This window comes from Amphibalanus amphitrite, unplaced genomic scaffold (assembly GCF_019059575.1).
Source record: "Amphibalanus amphitrite isolate SeventyFive unplaced genomic scaffold, NRLGWU_Aamphi_draft 000257F_arrow, whole genome shotgun sequence".
Lineage (NCBI taxonomy): Eukaryota > Metazoa > Arthropoda > Thecostraca > Balanomorpha > Balanidae > Amphibalanus > Amphibalanus amphitrite.
Window position 1 is genome coordinate 294,698 of NW_024881752.1, and position 19,298 is coordinate 313,995.

Consider the following 19,298-nt stretch of genomic DNA (forward strand, 5'->3'; position numbering starts at 1 on the left):
GCTGAACTGAGCCCCTTTCACCGTACCCTGTCCTGCGCTGTGACAGATCACCCTCCTTGCCGTTGCCGCTCCGCGTTGCCAACCAAGACAGACGCACACGCGTACACACATACACACAGCTGGCGTGGCTCACCGCGGGCTGACGCGACTCTGCGTCTGCGGTGGGGCTCTGACGCGCTGTCGCCCGCGTGGCACACCGCAGTGCGCCGCGACGCGCCATATCAGACTGTGTTTGTGTTGCTGCGCGACGCTCGCGGAGGTCGGGCGTCCGCTGTCGTCCCGGGACGGACGGAACGCCCTCGCCACTCGCTGTAAATATTTGGCAGCTGGCCGGCCTGCCTCCGGCGGGGCATCTTGACTGGCAGGCCACGCACGCACTACCGGGTCTGTGCATCCCCAGAGAGTTGGCCAGCGCGAGACGAACGGTTTAGTGGACCGGCTCTGCCGCCCCCGCCCCCGCCCCCGCCTCCGCCCGCCGTCGACGGGAGCGCGGAAGGTGAACGGCGAGCAGAGATACGGCGACGGCCGGAGATTGGTAGTGTTTGGTTCGCCGAAGTTGCGTCGCGTCGGGGTTCCTCTGGGATTTCCAATGCGGAAATGGTGTGGAAGGTGGTGGGACGATAGGGGAGCGGCGCGCTGCCGCGTAGTCTGTTGCTGTTGCAATGTGTATCAATGTAGTTATTCCCGTAATATAAAATGAAATTCAAAGCTTGTGCGTTTCTAAATAGAATGTTTCTCTCTCAGAAAAGATGCATGAAAAAATACAAATAAATTGCGAACGCCTGTACGAATGAAACATTTGCTCGCCCTAGATGTGCCAACATAGATATTAGATATCATAAATGTGTATTCAGGGGTTTCTGAAGTCCTGAATAATTATTATGATGGTAGAAAATGACCTTATGCTCATGATACAATGAAATGATATTAAAATTAGTCCAAAATAATACTTTTTGGACTTATTTTAATATCATTTCATTGTATCATGAGCATAAGGTCATTTTCTACCATCATAATATTCATAATTATGCTCAAACTAGCCATAGCTCACCTCCTGAATAATTCACTCACCATGACCGGTTCTGCGACACCTGAGCGAACGTTATTTCAGCGAACGACATTTGAGCGAAACATTTTCAGCGATTATCAATTTAAGCGATTGGCTTTTTCAGCGATTGTCAAGTCGGCGAATTCAATCACAGCGATTATCAACTTAAGCGAGGACCAGAATCAGCGAAACCAGATTGAGCGAATATATGGGGGTCAGTGGGAGACCAATTGAGCGATGCAGTTACAGCGAATGACCGAACGCGACGAAAGTCAATCATTTGCTACTTTTCAGAAATTATTGCACCTCTTTACACATCATTTGAATTTTGAAGACACATATGTACATCGGACGACCAACAAGGGGTGCATGGGAGGGGAAGGAGGCGGGCAAAATTTGAATTGAAAATGTGGAACGTGAGAGATAGGGCGACGGAAGGAATGCCAAGGACCAATAATAAACTAGAGAGATGGCACAGGGGAATCCAGTCTATGTTTCAGGGACCTCACCCAAATATCTGGACATTCGTACGGTGCTTGGGGCAAGAACAAATTTTACAACATGGGGAACTGATCCAAATTCAAGCGGGGCAATCTCGTGAAAAAGCACAAGCAATATTGATCTCTGAACAAACGTTTGGTCACCATTATTGACAAAGAGCAGGGTGGGGTGGGGGGGGGGGGGGGTGAAATTGAACCGTTGGAATTTTTGAAAAAAATGTAGCATTAAATTTGGAGCTCAATGTCTGACCTTTGAACGCGCGACATCCGCCATCCAGTTCCGGATAACCATGAGAAATTCCGGAAACATTCGTACGCATACGCTCGCAAAAGAAAAAAATCCACCGTTACAGGACGATGAAATGTTTCGCTGAATTGACAGTCGCTCAAATTGTAGTCGACGAAATAGATGTCGCTGAAACATAGCTTTCGCTAAAATTGATAATCGCTATATTTGATAATCGATGAACTTGATAATCGCTGAATTGCCATTCGCTGAAAATGGTTCGCTCAAATGACGTTCGCTCAAATGACACTCGCTAAAGTCGCTCGCACCGACCATGACCGGCAAGACTCCTTTGGAGACCATCATTAGCTCCTACTTCACGAGCAAGTTTGCCAAACGTTCCCAGCATTCGCACTGTAAGCTCAATTCGTCGCGGCCGGACTCAGCAGTCTTCCTTCGGCCCGCCTTTTACTTTTTGCTCACCGCCCTGCCAACGTGTCTCCAGACGTCGAGTCGTAACGGGCGGTGCTCTCTGGCGTGTCCATATGTGGCGGGCAGAGGTCAGCAGGTCAGGTCTCGGGTCAGATGGGGTCGGTCGATGTGCCGTACCAGATGGTTGGATGGCTGACCCGCGGAGCGGAGATGTCCTCTGTGATCCGAGAGAGGCGGAATCGACTGGCGCCGCCTCTGGATCAATACAAGTCGGTAGAAGCCTGGTGTGAGCATGTCTTTCTGGTGCAGGGACTTGTATTGTATCAGTTTCTGACGTCTGTGCTTCAAACTTCATGGCTGCGTATTTAATTCAAAATTTGCATGCCATTAATTTCCCTTCTTTATTCTAGCCAGTCTCTTATTCACAACATGAAGATCTCAACTGCCCATCCCCACACTCTCAGCTGTCTTGTCGCACGACCCCGCTGTCCCCTGTCTCATCGCGCCGTTCCCCGTTCCCGCTGCCCGTCGCTCTGCCCAGTGCAGCGGCCCTGGGTACGGCCGATGGAGCTGAACGGGCTGGAACGAGGCGCACTTCCGCCCCGCTGTGCGCGCTAACAGGGCCAGATTGAGCCAGAGTGGGACCCACTGCGATGGCCCGCCGGGCAGGGCGGGGTTAGTGCTGGTGACGACAATCGCACCCGAGGTGGGGAATGGATTGTGGGAAGCTTTGCGGGTGGCACTCAGTATCACCGGCTGGACGGTTGACGACGGGAGCAGTTTGCTTGTTGATTTCATTGCATTCAAAGGATGTGCTGATGTTCATGAAAGAACTGAATTGATCTTCGACATTTTATATCATCGACATTATATTTGAAAACATAAAATGCAAAACTGCGTTGTAACAGACGAGAAGCGTTGCGCTTCGCGGGTATCTTTAGCTAGAGCGTAAACGTGTCAGTGTGGGCGGCGACTGGAAATGCGTATGACTGACGCGTCTCACCGGATGCCTAGAATCGCGATATGTCCGGGGAAGTGCATTCTGACTGAGCGCTTCCTGTTCATACTATGTAGTTGCTGTTGGTAAGTTCTGCTGAAAGATGTGACTCGGAGCGATATGGCACTTTAGACTTCCGGACGTTGTCAAAGATGTCCATTGTTCACCTGGCCAGCTCTACAAGCTGGGTAATAGCGGGATTGCTAGTTTTTACTGCTTGAACTCTGGGCAGTACGAGTAATCAGCTGACATAACTTGTACTGCTAAGTAAATTAGGAATCTGGAGCCGCAATATCACACTTAAATTCGCGGTTTATCTCGTTTTCAGCTACATCATTGCTGGCTCGATTTCTCCTCTCCCACCCATGTTGGGTTCTGTGCCCTGGGAACTGAGCCAGACCCACACAGTCTGATGGTGTTAACTAGTACCTATATCATATGGATGTCCTGGTTCCTATCCCTGTCCTTTCTTAGAGAAGCCTCCCAGGTTCGCTGGGAAGAGCGCAGAGAGGAGCGAGAGCCTCAGAGTCTTCTCAGGAAGAGGTGATTCTCGATGAGCGTCTCTTGACAGTGATGGAGACGACAATAAGCGGCATGTCTGGCCGTAACAGAGAGGTTCCATTGAGGAGGCGTCCGAGGCGTGTATCTGAAAGGCGCTACTGAGCCTGGTTATGAGGGTGATGCGGTACGCGGGACGGTCTCCAGTGGAGGGCCATCTGTCTGCGGCGGCTGACGCGGCGTGACCCGACACAGGCGAGATGGTGCCGAAGGTGGGTGGGGGGAGCTCAGGTGTCGGAGAGAGGAGCGGGGTCGGTCGGCACAGAGGGAGGGAGAGAAAGAGAGGGAGTGAGCCGGGGAGCCGGAAGTGCCAGAGTGAGCTGTGATGGAGCTGGTTGGTGCTACGGGAGGGGAGTTTAGGTAGAGGACAAAGACATGAGAGGCTACGGAGGAGGTTAGAAGACAGGACGGATAGATAGAGAAGGATAGAGAAGGGGAGAGGTATTTTGAGAGGACAGAGGATGGGATAAACGTTAGAGAAGGGACAAAGAATAGATAATGGCAGATGATGGGAGCGGCTGAGGTGAAGGACACTGACTGCGGTAGAGAGAGCGGGCATCGTCAGGTCAGGACCGAGGGAGATTTGCTAGGCCGAGTGCCGGGACCCGACGCGACAGGCCGTGACAGACGAGACTATTGGACGCGAACGACACACGCATGGAAAGCAGCTCAGCGGTGCCACAAGCAAGGCCGACCGGAATTAACATACACGCTCGGCCCGAATTAGTGACGGCCCAGTCAAAACGTCCTTGTTTGGTGAGCCGAGCGCGTCGTGCGCGCCCTGGCGTATCTCATTCTCGCCGATGCTGTTCCGTCGCAGGTACCACTCGTCGTGTGCAAAAACAGCAGCTCCAGTCGCCTGCTGAGCCCCAATTACAGCTCCAAATCCTGCCTATCTCGTTACGAGCGTCGTGTCGCCAAATGGGGTGATTTGTCTCTTGGTGAGCGGCTCGCCGCTGTCGCCAGCACGGTGACAAATTTAGACACGTGTTCCGCAATGGATTTAGACGTGTGTTGCTGACGGCTGTGTTCTCGTTTCAGGTGATATCACACAGAAGGGCTATGAGAAGAAGCGGAGTAAGCTGCTCGCGCCGTACCTGCCCGGTCAGTCAGGTAAGAACATCTACCCTCTCCTGCCAGTGCCATCTAGTGGCGATCGTGGGAAACCACCTCATGCTGCCTGACGGCCGTCAGCGCCCCGAGCAAAAACTGATCCGCCTTTAGAGCTGATGGATCGGGATTCGGCTTGTGCGTTTGTCTGCGCGGGTGACTGTCCTGATCAGTTATGACTGCGGTGTTAATACGGATGTGACCCAGTGGGTGTGAAGTGTGAACTGGGGGTGGGGGGCTGTGACGTAGGGAGCGTTCACCGCAGGATGGTTTCAGTCACCGCGCGGTTGTGCGGGCTGGTGGGTGAGTCATTTATGATCCTTTGTTGGTGCTAGTGGTTGGGTGGGCTAGAACCGCTACACCGGGGCTTTACAGTTCTCCGTTCGCATGGGTTCGTGACGATTGATCAGAGCTGTGGGGGAAACCATGCTTCATCAATGAACTCTATGCACTCTGCTGTTAGCGTGGTGGCATATTCGCCTCTCCAGTCTGCCACTGGGTCCGTGTGACCATGGCTCGTCCTTTACCGGTAGTTAGCTGGTGACACGGTCCGATGGGTACCCGCTGTCCGAGTCTGCTCCCACCGCCTGTCCAGTGGTGGTGACCGAGTGGGTGACCGTGACCGACCCGCCAGAGACCGCTGGTCGTCGGCCGACGGCGAGCGAAGGAGTTGTTCGAGCGAAGGTCTGTCGCTGTCCCTTTATGAGAGATTCGTTTTAGCTCTGCTCTCAGCTCTGTCTCAGATATACCTTGACCGCAGTTCGCCGAGCCCCAAGGATTCCGTAACCCTGGAGCGAGCCCCGATCGTAGACCGTGGGCGTTCGGCAGCCGGCGTAAACAAAGGCGCGCTCCGCCGCCGCCGCCGGGGGTTGAACGGCCCTCTGCTGACGTCATGGACCGGCGCGCCGACCGCCGCGCCGTCCTGACGGGGACGTGCGCTGCGCCACGCGTCCATCCGTCCGGCCGCTCGTCCGCTGTCGGCCGGTCGTTCGCTGGTTCACAGCTCGTCCGACCGCCGCCCGGCAGACCGGCGCGCTGCCAGGTCCAGTTTTTGCGGGCGGTGCCTGCGCTGCTGCCGGTCGGGCGAGTGCCGGGTTTGTCTGCAGGGTGGCCGATGTGCCGCGTGACGGGCTGACGCGGCCGGGAAGTTACTGTCGAGCCGTCCTGTATCCAGGCGAGCCGACATGGAGGATGCGTGGCTGAAGACATAATGACTCATGGTTTTAGCTGTGAGATTCGCTAATGTGACAAAGACTGAGATCCGCACGTGTTGCTAGAAGTATATTCCCTCATAATGTAGGTTCCTTTTGTTCGTTTTTGTTTTTGTCGATTTCTGTGAAGATAAGGCGATCAAAACAAAGGCCGACAAGGTGGATGGTTACATAATGTGCACTGTACTGATCTTACTGATATTTTGAGGTTTCGTGGCCGAAAGTAAACAGCCAAGTGTTCCCAAAATACCCACTGATGGCTCATGAGCCGAGCTAGCTGCCACGACCTGCGAGCGGAGGTGGGAGCGCCGGCAAGCAGCAGTGATCCGTCCCCGTCCCCGGTCCCTCCGTTTGGCTTGGCGCTCGTCCACGGAGCTCCACGCGCTGACTGATTAATGAGCTGCCCAGCCAGCTGGCTACCGGCTCGGCTACTCGAGATTAGGCCGATGGATTGATCGCTCAACTTTCCCGCTCCCGCACAAACCGGCGCCGATTGAGACTCGACCCGAACTCGCGAAATTAGTGGCGAGGGCTTAATCGTTGGCTTCGGTGAGCTCTGATGACGCTGTTCATTGATGCGCAGCGGTGGTCGTGCAGTCAGTCGTGGCTCATTTGGCCACGCAGCATTCCCGGGTGATTAGTGCCGGGTTTAGTTGTTGGCCGGCTTTGTCCGCAGTGGAGGAAGACATAGCGGGAGCCTAATCGCATGTCGGTTGGGTGATCAGCGCCGCTGGAGAAACGCTTTGTGAGGCGAATAGGAACCTGTTCTGATGGTGATGCGGTGCGGACGACCAAGGGCTAGGAACGGACCCTCGCAGGGTGCTGTGTGAAATGGAAGGCTTCGAAAGTGACCAGTGTGAGAACCTCAGGCCGGACCCTGTCGCGGTTGAGCTATGTGCCGGTGGTAAAAGGGTGGGTCGCTCTCAAGGCCGGGGCGGGCGGGAGCACCCAACCTGCCGACGGGAGAGACCCGGCACCCCCTGCTGTGAAGGCGCGCGGACTGCCGAACGGCCAGGGCCGTGCGCCCCAAATCGCCCAGTCTGTCTGGGGTGAGGCTTCGTCTGCAAGTCTGCTCGAATGGACACTTTCTAGTGTATTGGTAAACCAAGTTTGTGAGTGTAGCCATTTGCAGTTCAGAAGGTTAATATATTACTTCACCGACCGTGTTTTGTCTGTGCAACATCAAAGGGTTAATTCCACTTTGTCTACAATAGTCTTGATAGATCATACTCGATCAGCTCAGAACGGCTCTATCCCTCCACAGCTCCTACCCTGTCTGCACCCTCCCATTGACGGATGTATTTCGGACTCCCTGTTGACAGACCGACTGTATTTTTATCTCCACCTCCCCGACGTCTGCTGGCGTCGCGCCCGACTCACCCCTTTGGGTGCATCGAGCGTGCCTTCTGCCCCGGCCCGGTGATCTCCGGTTCACTACTAGGGTATCGATGGGGGCCGATGACAGGGGGCGGACAGGAGACACTCGTGACATGTCGATGAGCTGCTCCCGAGAGGAAAGGGGAGGATCGGGACGCCTTCATGTCATCGATGGACTCCCTGCTAGGTCAAAAATAGGGTGCGGGGTGTAGAAAATATAAAGGGTATGCTAATTAATGCTAGAATAGGAAAGGTGATGATTCAGGCTAGTTACAGCGCTGTCGACGAGCCCGATTGCCGGCTCCTTAGCTTCCGCCCAGCGTTCAGCGCTGGTCCTGACGAGATCTACTTGCCAACTGTCAGTCCGACTGCCGACATCTCGGCAGGAGTGGGCGGCGACTGTCCGTCCGACCGCTACCAGTCGCTCGCTGCCTCAGATTGTCTGTCGAGATTCGACGCCGAGTGTTTTTATCAGCACTGTTGTTGCACGCGCTCCGCCCGGCCCTGAAGACACGCCCAGGTGGGCCCCGCTCAGACGCCGGCGGCCGGCCAGCGCGTGCGCCCCCGATTGAAAGTGCACGCGCGCACGCAAGACGCCGTCCAGCGGCGGTACAAACAGTCACACGCTCACTCTCCCGCTGCCCCTCTCATGCACGCGACCCTGTGGAACTGGCACAGCCGCTGCTGATCGGCGCAGTCTCACGAGCGTTATGGATTCATGTTATGGAAATTAATTAAACCGACTTTCAAATATGCGGGGGTTCCGGTGTTTTTACGCCAGCGCTGTGTTTTGATGAGCGTCATTTGTATTTTAATGATTTCTGAGTTAATTTGATTGACCTTTCTAAGTGAAACGAACCCCTGAATGCATGATGATTGACATATGGGCTGCTGCTAGTGTCGTTACGTGCGTTATTTAAAGGGTTTCAGTCACAGCAAGTTATAACTTCCAAGGCAATACGGTGTGAGTTTTATGTGGGTGCTGATATCACAAGCTGCAGTTGGTGGTGGTACTGCCGGCAGCCACAGAAGGCGGTCGTCGTTAGTCTTCTGAAGTCCCCTTAGGTCACAGTTGTGTCATGTGCAGTCGTCACCGGCTTTTCGCGTCCCACTTGTCCGCGGCCACATCCATTCAGCCGGATGTCGTCAGCTCGGAGTCGGAGCAGTGCTGACTGCTGGGGCTCACTAGGCGAGTCGGCGGGCTGGGAACGATCCCACGTCTATGCCAGCGGCACCGCTCCGGGCCTGATACTTCTGCAAACGGGTGGACCACCGAGCTACCAAGGAGGGACCGCGACCGACCCGGGGCTACGGGAGCCGTGACTGCCTCAGGCGCTGACCCGAGTACCGTGGGTCCGCTGGGGCGAGCCGTGAGAACGCTCTGGGGAAGGTCTGAGGTCGGAGCGTGAGGTGGTATATGTCGCTAATGCTGGCTGTATAGTGTATAAGTATGACAGAGATGTGTCGTATCACTCTGTCGTTGAGCAGCATATGGGTGACGAGCAGTTGGCACGGATGGCGGTGACGGACGAGATAGCCGGGTGGGCGTTAGCGAAGCAGATTTTTGCTGACGATTGTGGAAGCAGATGCGTCGACGCCTACTTTTCTATGCTGGGTCGAACCGTCTTCAGCTATAAATAACCTCTGTTGGTCCGTATTCGGCTGCCTCCGCCGCCTGGGCCCGCTGGGACGCAGCATCTCGCAGTTAGTTTGTATTGACCGTGGGTGGCTCAGACCCGGCGGCACTGGTCCCGATTGGAGCGTCTCACCCCCGTGGGCCGTTTTCTGCCGGCCTCAGCTGATTTGGCCGAGTAACGTCAGCTGATTGGGCGAGAGTGGCACTAGCTGGCCGACCGTAAAGCGAACACCAATTTTGGCAGCTCTCCCGGGCGCACGGGCGTGGACTGAAGCCAGGATTGAGCGGATGCCCTATTTGGAACTCAGGATTGGGCTCACGCACTTACTGAAGATCGAATGTTCTGACACTGGCATGCTACTCATCAGCTTTTGCATTGAGTTTGGTTAGCTTCGCTAGGATTCGATTGTAGCGTGCTGCGAATTGCTCATCTCTGGGTGCGTTTATTCATTCATTTATCCATTCATCCGTTCGCATTCCCATGCATCGCTGATTGCCTTCCCTCATCGCAAGTTGTCATGCTCATTGGCTCCCGAACATCCCTGCACAGACCACCTCCGTTTGCCATCGATCCCTGTCCATTTGAGGCAGATCCCCTGTCTGGATCGCAGCGGGATCTCGCGAGATGGATCTCAGCAGGACGTGCGGCCATCGGCCGGATCTGGCTCGTCCCCTGAACGGTTGATTTGTGCCGGTGAATGGACGGTCATCACAGACGCACCTGACCTGAAGTCAGCGTGCGGGTGCTCGGACAAATATGGTGCCGCGCCGCCCATCGCGCGTGCGGTGAATCGTGGAGCGGTCCTTGGCGTCATGACATGGCCGTCAGGGGGACGTCTGAACGGGACGACTCGGCGGGGAGTCTGTCCGAGCTACACGGGTGCTGACTACCCGGCTGTCAGGGAGGAGCCAGTCGAATGGATCTCCCGTCGAACCAATGTCGTTCACTGGAGACTGCCAATCTGGGCTGATATAGGCTCAAAGGACTGAAACCGTGACCCCTTCAATTTCATGAGCAAAATATGAGGAACAGGAACTGTAAAAGCACTCCGTCAACATATGATCACTTTTACTCCGAATTACGATTTACGATGCGTCTGGTATGCATGCCAGTAGGCATCTGGCCTCCTACCATCCATGCCATCACGTCACCGTGACGTGTCATGTCGGAAGTGACCCCGACCGGCGGCACACCACCACTGTCCGGCGGCGGCGCTCCCCGACCTGCTCCCAGTGGCCAGTCGTGTCGGTCGGGGCATTGTCGTGCACCGGCTGCCTGCCATTGTGATGTCAGCCGTTACACCGCTGTGTCAGGAGCCGCCAGGAATGCACGGACGGCTGTCGGGACCGATTTAGGTTGACGGCCGTGGACGCTGGTTATGTGCATTGTAGGCTGACCCTGCGAGCCAGTGGCGTCCGCACGGTAACGGCATATGCGTGACGCGATCAGTCAGTTTATGTCGGTCGAGTTTTTTCATAGCTACGCCAATTTTGTCTCAAAGGATGTTGGGCAGATAGGCAAGTTTTACCTTTAGACATGTCACGTATGATGATTGATGACCTATGAGCTGGATTTTGAGCTGCGTACCGTGCTGAGCGCTGAGCTGGTTGTTGCCTTTAGCCGCAGCAGCTGAGGCGCTGACGTGACGACCTAGGAATCCAGCCACCGGTCATGTCACGTTACGCGTCCCAAACCGTTAGCGAGTGTATGTGCACGTCATTTGCGTACGGACATGACACCATTTGTGCTGATGGATGGATGTAGGGCGGTAGTGCCAGGAGGGGCGGGCTGTTTACCTGCCTAACGTCACCAAGATGAGGGGAGAGCATCTAGTGTGGAAGGGGCGTGGTGATTCAGTGTGCGAGTTCAAAATGAAAGGAGAGGACTGGCCGCATTTTCTTGCTTCGGAGCTGCTGTCCTGTATCCACGTCAGTTTTTTCTGCTGCCTCCCAGGTGTGCAAGCATACACTGCAGGCTATGACAAATTGTCCAGCCTTCACGTCTCCCGTCACGGTGTATCTATTTGTCATCGCATCTATCGTTATTCTGTCCACTAGCCGGTGACTGATGGAGGCAACATGGACGGTCAATTAGAGGGCGGTGTTTTGAGCTGCCTGCTCCAGCCTGGCTCAGGTGAAGGCATGGCACCTAGCCCCAGGCCTGGTACCGGCCCTGTGGGCGGCTGGGCCGAATACTAATCCGTCGACTGACGAGGTTGGACGGGAAAATTCGGAGAGGCTGGTCTTGTCCACGCAATGGGTCTGCTTTACAGAGGGTACACCGGCAATGTCACTTACCGAAATAATAGACGCCTCTGATGGCACGCACAGCTGCCTGTGTTGTTGCTAAAGCAATAGCCTTATTCACTGAGTGACTGTCTACGTCACAACCGTAGGGTGTTGAACTCCTGGGCTGGTGACGGCTGCGGATTTGCAGTGGCTTACCTGTCGTACGTCGTGTCAGTGTCACTCGCACTGACACGGGCCATGGTTGTGACGAGGTTTTTATGGCCGGCCAAAAACCGGCCGTGTCGGCATCGTTATAACCCGCACTCGATCCGTCTCTATCATACTGGAGAAACATAATTGGTGGGTGAGTTATTGTGGGTTTTTCGGCGGTAGTTTCACCTACCTGTCTGGCTGGTGAGCTGACCGGACAGGTAACAGGTGATGGGCAGTGCGGGGACTGGATTGGGGAGGGGCAGAGGCACCAGACATGCTTCACGCCATGGAAGCGTGATGCCGATGGGTTTCCCTGCCGTTTGATGGGTGATGGGCAGCAGTCTTGGGCTCGGTGGGGTGGGGACATGGACACGGGACATGTCACGTGCAGTAGGTCTACAAAATAAGTCCTCTCCGTGTGCGGGCAGGTGGCGCCCGAGTAGCGCTCAGGCGTTTACTGTCCACTGGTGACCCGCATACGGCGGGAACTTATTTTGTAGACCACCTGTACTTTGAACGCGTATGTGCTGTGACACAGATAACAGTAGCACTATTGTTATCTGTGGTTGTGGCCACGAACGTGTTTGTAGCCGTGTATTCGCTGGCTAGGTATCTAACCCAAGTACTGCGCTATGTCCGCCCACTAACCTCTCCCGTGTGTGTTGTGCGTTCCGGCTCCGACAGAGAGCAGTAGTCCTCCGGTGCCGCTGCCGCGTCAGAGCCGCCAACAGAAGACCCCGACAGGTGGGAGGTGTTTGTGTCCGTCTGTCCGTCTTAGTGCCGTGCCGCCGCCCCTGCCCCGCTGACTGGACGGCATGCCCCCTCCCGGCTAGCTGGACTGTCCCGCCGGCAGCTGCAGCTGGGTCTAAGCTGCAGCCAAAGTTGCTGCGATGAGCTGTGGTTCTGAGCTGGTATGCTGCACCCGTAGTTATGGGTGTTGATCGCTGGGAGAGCATCCCTTCCCGCTGCCTGCTACGATGCCAGAGTTTTATGTGCAGTTTTTTTTGTCGGCGTTTTTTTGCGTTTGTTTTAGATTGAGATCTTGGTTTGTTGTTCTTTATCTTATATTTTGATGGTTGATCGAATTTGTCCTTATGTCTAGTGAGTTGCCGCATTGTGTCGTCCCATGGACGCGTTTCGTGTCTTCGTTGTGTGCGTTCAACCTTTTGCTTCTGTTTTTGGTTCTGTCTGGTTTTGTTGCCGTTAGCTCGATCTGACAATGTCGCCGCGTTCGCTCCCGTCTGGCCAACTCCTGTCCCCGCTAGCGCTAGCTCGGCCGCCCGGCCTGCGCGCCCGCTGCAGTGGCTGCATGCTCTGTTTTGGCTGTCGTCTGAGTGTCATTGTGAGTGTCGTCTCTAATATCAGCCCGAGTGTCACCCCGAGTTTCCCGGCGTCGAGCGCTATCTGCAGACTGCCAGCGCGGGACGGTGTCCAGCGAACGGGGCGGCGGATGCGTCACGGCGTGGCCAGGACGGCCGGGCCAGGCGACTCTCACGGCTCGGTGGCGGCGTTCCCAGAGCTGCTTCCGCCGCCGTCCGGCGTGCGCGCCGTTCCACTCCCAGCGCCGTACTCCGCGCCGTCGCGTACTGCCATAGCCGTACGCGACGCCCCATCTGCCATAGCCGTACCCAGCGCCGTACCCCTGAACTTCCTCCGCGCCGTACTGCGCCCTTTCTCACCCGACGTGTTACCAACTCTGCGCCGTGCGGAAGCATGATTTATTGCAAAAAAAATGTTGATTGAAAGATGTCTTTCAAAAATGTGGTAAATGATTTCGAGTCAACGCGGCGAAAAAAGTTGGGAAACAAAGACTAATGAGAGAAGCCTTTTGGCGCCGGTACAGACAGACATGCAGGCAGACAGGCAGGTGCAATGTGACGTGCTCACGTGAGCCGTCAGTACCAGGATACACGTAGCACCGGGGCCGTCTCGTGTCGGCACCGACGCGTCGATGGTGAAGAACGGCCGCCGGTCACACGGGCCTCATCAGGGTGATGGCGCCGCGCCTCTCCGTCCCGAGCCGGCGCGTCCGTCACACCGGCTGGTCACGACGCCGACCCCGCCCACCGTCTCTGGGTAGTGAGGGGCGTGGTCGGGTACTGGGGTTCGTAGTGCGCCGGCGTCCGATAGTTGGTGGGCCACCGGTGACCGACATGTCTGTCCTCCCGTCTTTCCCTCCGTCCGTACTGTCCGCGCCTGTCTGTCCGTGTTTCCTTGTGACCGTCTATATTATGTCTTTCTCTTTGACCGTCCGTCCATCCGTCCGTCTGTCTGTCTGTTAGCCTGTCCTCCCGTCTGTCCGTCCGTAGTCCGTCCGTCTGTCCGTCTGCCCATGTGTCCTACCGTTTGTCTGTCCTATCTCTGTCTGCCTGTCCGTCCGTCTTTCCGTCCGTCCGTCTTTCCGTCCGTCCGCCCGTCCGTCCGTCTGCCCATGTGCCCTACCGTTCGTCCGTCGGCAGACCACCGGCGGCCGGCCTGTCGCCCGCCGGCCTCTGGCGACAGACAGGCGCTGTCTGATGATGTCATGTGACGCCGCGCTCCGTCGCTGCACAGTGCACAGTGCACGCACGGCCCTGTGCACGCCGTGGCCGACTCACGTCCGCCGGCGTCGCGTCCGCCCGCCCGTGTGGCCTTGTACCCCAACTGGAAGCATTCCGACGGTCGGTGCACGGCTCCGGTACCCCTCCCGCCCCCTGCCGCCGCCCGACGCTCCGCCCCGTGCCGTTTTGTGTATGGTGCACTGTCCGGCGTTAGCGGCGTGTCTTAGTATGCTAAAGCTGACTGTGTTCTGTCGGTCCACAGGCGAGGGAGCCGCCAGTCCCAGCAGTCGAGCACGACGGCGGGCACAGCGACGAGTCACTAGGAATGAATCTCGGTACCATTCAGGTGAGTGAAGTGAATAAACGGGGCTTCGGACATGGAGCCGAGCCGTGTGTTTGATTGCAAGGACGTTGGGGTGGGCTCACGTAACTCAGGTATCATTTTTAGGTGGAGTATTAGCCAGTCAATTAGGAAAACACCAGCCTCTTTTTATGACCATTAGGATATGAGCTTTTTTGGATGATGGGAAAATTCCTGGGTTGTGTAGAACCTATTTAATGGATATGCAGGATATGGCACCTGTTAGACAGGATACCGCGCCTAACTCCCCCCCCCCCCGCCCCCCATAGCTGTCTGTACGCCCTGTCGGCTGTGTCGGCCGTCCCCGGTGCAGACAGAAATATGGCAGTGTATATTTTGTCGTTGCTATGTTTGGCCCGTGTTCTGTACGTGCTTTGTCTGTATTTGGTCGCTGTTTGGGTGCGATCCGCCCGTGCTGCACGCGCCCTGTGTCTGCCGGCGGTACGTGTGGTCGGTAGGGTAGGGTGTCTGCAGGGTCCGACACTGTCGCCTTGTCTCTTTGTGTGTGTTGGGTGGGATGTTGTTTTGGCGCTAGGTGTAGCGCCCCGGCTGATGTGTGTTTTTAACGCCATGCATCGTAGCGCTACAGGCTAGGTACGATTGTTGTTAGTGTTCCCGGTGCCGCATATCGATGTGATGAGAGTGCAATGGTGTGGGAGGTGTATTTCCATGTGTGTGATGTGATCTCGTATGAGTCGTATGCAAACTAAACTGCGTGATGTGACTGAAGCCGCCCCTATGAGAGTGCGACTTCACAACTGGTGATGCGTGACACCTGAGAGCGTGACTCGCCTGAGACCTGCAGACTGCAATATCTACTGAGCGAGTAGATATTGCAGATCACGAACAGGGATAGACATAGATGACTATCCATTCTCCGATACCGGAACACTTCGAACTAGGATCCTGAATGGCCATGGTCGTATTGGCTTGGCTTCACCGTGTTGGCTCTATTGCAACGCACATAGTGCGATTTGCTCTCACGTGTCTGACAAGTGTTCACTGTCCGTTCCATTCTGTCACCGTATTACCGTAATTAATGTGCTGGCGAGCTGCGTAACACCGTCAGCCGATGCCTGTGGTGTCATTTTCCGGGGTGTAAACTCCGTCAGCATCGTAATGCAGCCTGATTGATGGCCTATTCTAATGAGGCTTGTGTTCAATTGTCGCTGACTCATGTTGTGCATACGAGACATCCGGCAGCTCGGCGAAAAATGCCACGACTGCCGCGTGAAAAAAGTCTCGTTTCGAATTCAGATTCGATGCTGGCACATGTTGCATGTCATCTTGTCTAGTATGACGTTAGCAAGTGGGCCTTATTTGGGCTGAGGTGACCTTATCTGGAGGATGACTGCCGACTCTGAGCTCTCGAAGCTCGTTGGCAAGGGCGATGGGCACGACAGGGTGTTGTGTTGTGCTAGTGTTGATGATTTAGCTTGGTCAAGAGTCCAACTGCTGGGGCTGTCTGTGGTCCCTTTTTGGTGCTCTGCGCCACGGAAAAGAGCGGTTTAAGCCGACATTTGTTTCTACATGTGACATGAAAGCGATAACATTCAGAAAACGGATGTTGATCCATGTAGCGATAGTGCCGGCATTCAGAGGCCAGAGTGTCGCCTGTCATATTGCCAGAAAACGTCTGCGACGGCGGCGCCTTGGATTGATGAATTGTGTTTTTGTTGCCATTTTTGTACGGCGGGGCGTTGTTGGTTCATAGGACGGGATTACACTGAGCTGACGCAGGAGGTGGCAGCTGTTCCCTTGTCTGCTTTTTTCGTTGAAAAGAACCGACGTGATTCTCATTTTCTTTACTCGAGCGTGCAAAACGAAGGAAGGAACATGTGCAGAGGAGAAAAGACAGTCGAGAGAAGAGAAAGGATGGAGAATCAGCGACCATCCATGGCAGCTGCTAGTGAAATAATCACGTTTTTTTTTTACCTGTCAACTAGCACGCTGTGCACATTCTTGAAGATGTGCTAATCGCCTTCAATTCGTGTGTGCCACCTTATTTAGGCGTCCGCTGTCTTGCCTGTTTTTTTTTACGCCATTGCTGCCTCGTGCTATTAAGCGTTACTCGTCCAATGAGGCCTATTTGTTGATGTTGTGTTTCCATGTTGTAAACTGGTGATCTTTTTTCATTACTGAGCCCCGTTCCGTCGTCGCCTGTCGTGAACATTACCGTTCTACTGACGCTTGTCCTGTTGTGCTCTGAATAATGTCTACCTAAAGTGCCTTGATTGAGTCTTGATTGAGTTATGTATCCTGACATGTGCCCCAGTGACGTGTCCTGACCCTGTACCCCACTGCCATACCCTGACGTCGTGCGTCTCTGATGATGACGGTGATGCTGATGAAGTTGTCTCTCCCCCGCAGAGGTGCGTCAGGAAGCCGTGCAGCAGGCCATCGCGGCCATGCAGAGCCGGCCCAAGCAGCTACCGATGCCCTCCAAACGACAGTCGGTGATGGCTCGCAGTCCAGAGGCCGAGCGGCGGCGTCGGAGGGACTCGGACAACGGTGAGCTAGCCGGCCTTTATAACGTACATGAGGTGAAGCGCCCGCCCAAAAACCTCAGCAATGCATTGGTTGGTCATTTTGTAGCCTCTAAGCGAAAGGTGGACTGATAAACGTTATGACTTGAGATAGTGATACCTGTCCTCGTGGTTCCAGTCAAGGTTGTTTAGTACTTTTGTCTTCAGTGAGGTGTTTTATACTGCGTTTCGTGCATTCGTTGTTGCGTGGTCGCATTTAATCCTTGTCGGAAAATCTTGGCTGGTGATTGTGAGAGTTGTCCTTGCGGCTCTATTCGGGCGTTTTCTACGCTTTTTGTGGGTAGTAAGGAGTTTTCTGTCTCGTGTAGTGCAATTACTGCGCGCGCGCATTTAATGTTCTAGAAGTCCGTTCCCACTGGTTACCTAATTCAGCTGTCGTGACCACGGTCCTCCGTACGGTCACACCAATAATTATGGACAAATCTGTGACTGACTGGACAGAGGCGACGGCCTTGTACTGAAGCGAGTCCTTGACACAATGGACAGGGGACTTCGCGTCGCAACGAAGACGAATGGCTATGATGGATGGCCTGCATTTTATGAACTCGGTCTGCGCTCAGCTGTGCGCCGCGCTCCGTCCCTAGGTCCAGCGCAGTAGGATGTCCCGGAGGCATGGGGTGCTTTGAATTTCAAATGACACGCTCCAGCAGTCTGATGGCCTTTTGCTGCGTTCCAGCTGTTTCTTTGTCATTGCTGATGCGTACGGAGATCCTGCCCCCTGGCAGTGTGTTGTGAAATCGCTTCCCGTGCTGGCTCCTGGTAATGTTTCGTTTATACGACGGTGTTCAGTTTATACGCCACGGTAGCGTTCCATGTATGCCTATCAGCGGCTGTACGCAGCACGCAGCGACCGACGAATGATGTCCTGCCTGGTGTGTCATGGTTCGCGTAAGTGCGCGACGTTCCGCTGAATGCTGGCATCCGGCGAGGGGAGGGCTGCAGTGGTGGATGGTGACCGCTTCCCACAGCAGATGTTACACTCCGTGTGACGTTGAATCGAGCTACCTCCGTACCGCTGGTGAGCCGTCGTGTAACCAGTGTGCGATGGCGTGACGACCGAACTGATGTGTGAGTCATCCAATGGCAAATCGGCGTCATCGCTCGAACAGCGTCATCGGCGCTCCTCCCAACCGGAACGGCCGGCCGGGTGTGCCGGCTGGGGGTCGGCGACCCACGCCGCTGCCCGGCAGACAGACGAGTCAGACATGATCACCGTGCCGTCCTTGGAGCCCCCAGTCTGCACTGGACGCGTCTGGAGAGGCGGCGAGGCTTTGGCGTCGATCCTCCATTTAAAGTTGCTGCGCCAAGTTTGTTAGCGCCGAGTGATCTCTCAGAGTTTCTGGACGAGCCGCGTGGGTGTGCTGGCGTGGTGTTCTTTCGCTGAAGGCATGCCGCCGTTTTTCTGTCAGTCCGGATAAATACACAGGGTCTGAGTCAAACGCCGCTCGAGAGACACGAAACCCAAATAAATGGTTCGGTCGCGTCCTGTCTTGTCAGAGACACCAGACGCCGGAGAGTTCTTCGAGAAACGCCACCGGACATGGATGCTTGGGGATTTCCAGACCTGTATCAGTGAGATGGCAGGCTGGTGCTGAATTCATTTTATTCGTTGGAGACTAAAGTCTTGCAGTGTTTGAATTGATAATTCGCATCGTTGCGTGGGTGTGACGTTTCATTCGTAGACAAGCCTTGTGCACTGTCCAGGCATAAAGCCGTCCTACGGCCTACCAATTTATCATTTGCTTGGAAAGTGGTCCACGTTTAGTGATCTCTGCTCATTTAGAAAGAAGTTGTCAGCCGTAACTTTTTGGAGTAGTGTTTGTGAGATACGAGTCCAAACTGTTGCATAAGCCATTTGGGCCCGAACTTCAAATTAGCATCAAGTTTACGTTGGTCCAAGGCTACTCCTCAGACGGCGCCACGGTTCAGGCCATGACTCACGGACGCAGCGGACGGGAACCGTGTCGTCAAGGCGCTGTTTTTGTCCCTTCCAACCCGACCCGTCCACTGTCCGCCGTCCAGTGGCCTTTTACAGTCCGATGGACGACCAGTAAATTAGAGTCCACTGTCCACTACATGAAGTTAGCCATCTATCGACAACTGCCTGTCCTTCATACTTGTCTGTCCACATTCCAATTAGAAATCCGTCCACACAGCCCTCGCGCCCACGCTCAATGATTCACCATATGGAGTCTATTGCACATTCCACTGTCAATTATCAGAGCTGAGCTGCCCCGTCCGCCGCCCACGTTCAATCCAACCCGATCCAAACCTTATTGAGCAGGACATGACCCTGACTGCCCGATCATCCCAA

At 55.1% G+C, this 19,298-nt stretch overlaps 1 protein-coding gene across 3 annotated transcripts in view; it reads left to right on the plus strand.

The window, feature by feature from the left end:
* LOC122386598 (disco-interacting protein 2-like) overlaps window positions 1-19,298 on the plus strand; it is a 73,829-nt gene that overhangs the window by 13,509 nt on the left and 41,022 nt on the right. The window contains exons 2-5 of one of the 3 annotated variants that reach the window (XM_043375929.1): window positions 4,803-4,874; window positions 12,222-12,281; window positions 14,340-14,423; window positions 16,809-16,949. In XM_043375929.1, the coding sequence (XP_043231864.1) occupies window positions 4,803-4,874; window positions 12,222-12,281; window positions 14,340-14,423; window positions 16,809-16,949 (357 nt within the window). The remainder of the gene's footprint in view (window positions 1-4,802; window positions 4,875-12,221; window positions 12,282-14,339; window positions 14,424-16,808; window positions 16,950-19,298) is intronic. The other 2 variants (XM_043375930.1, XM_043375931.1) reach the window with 2 other exon arrangements.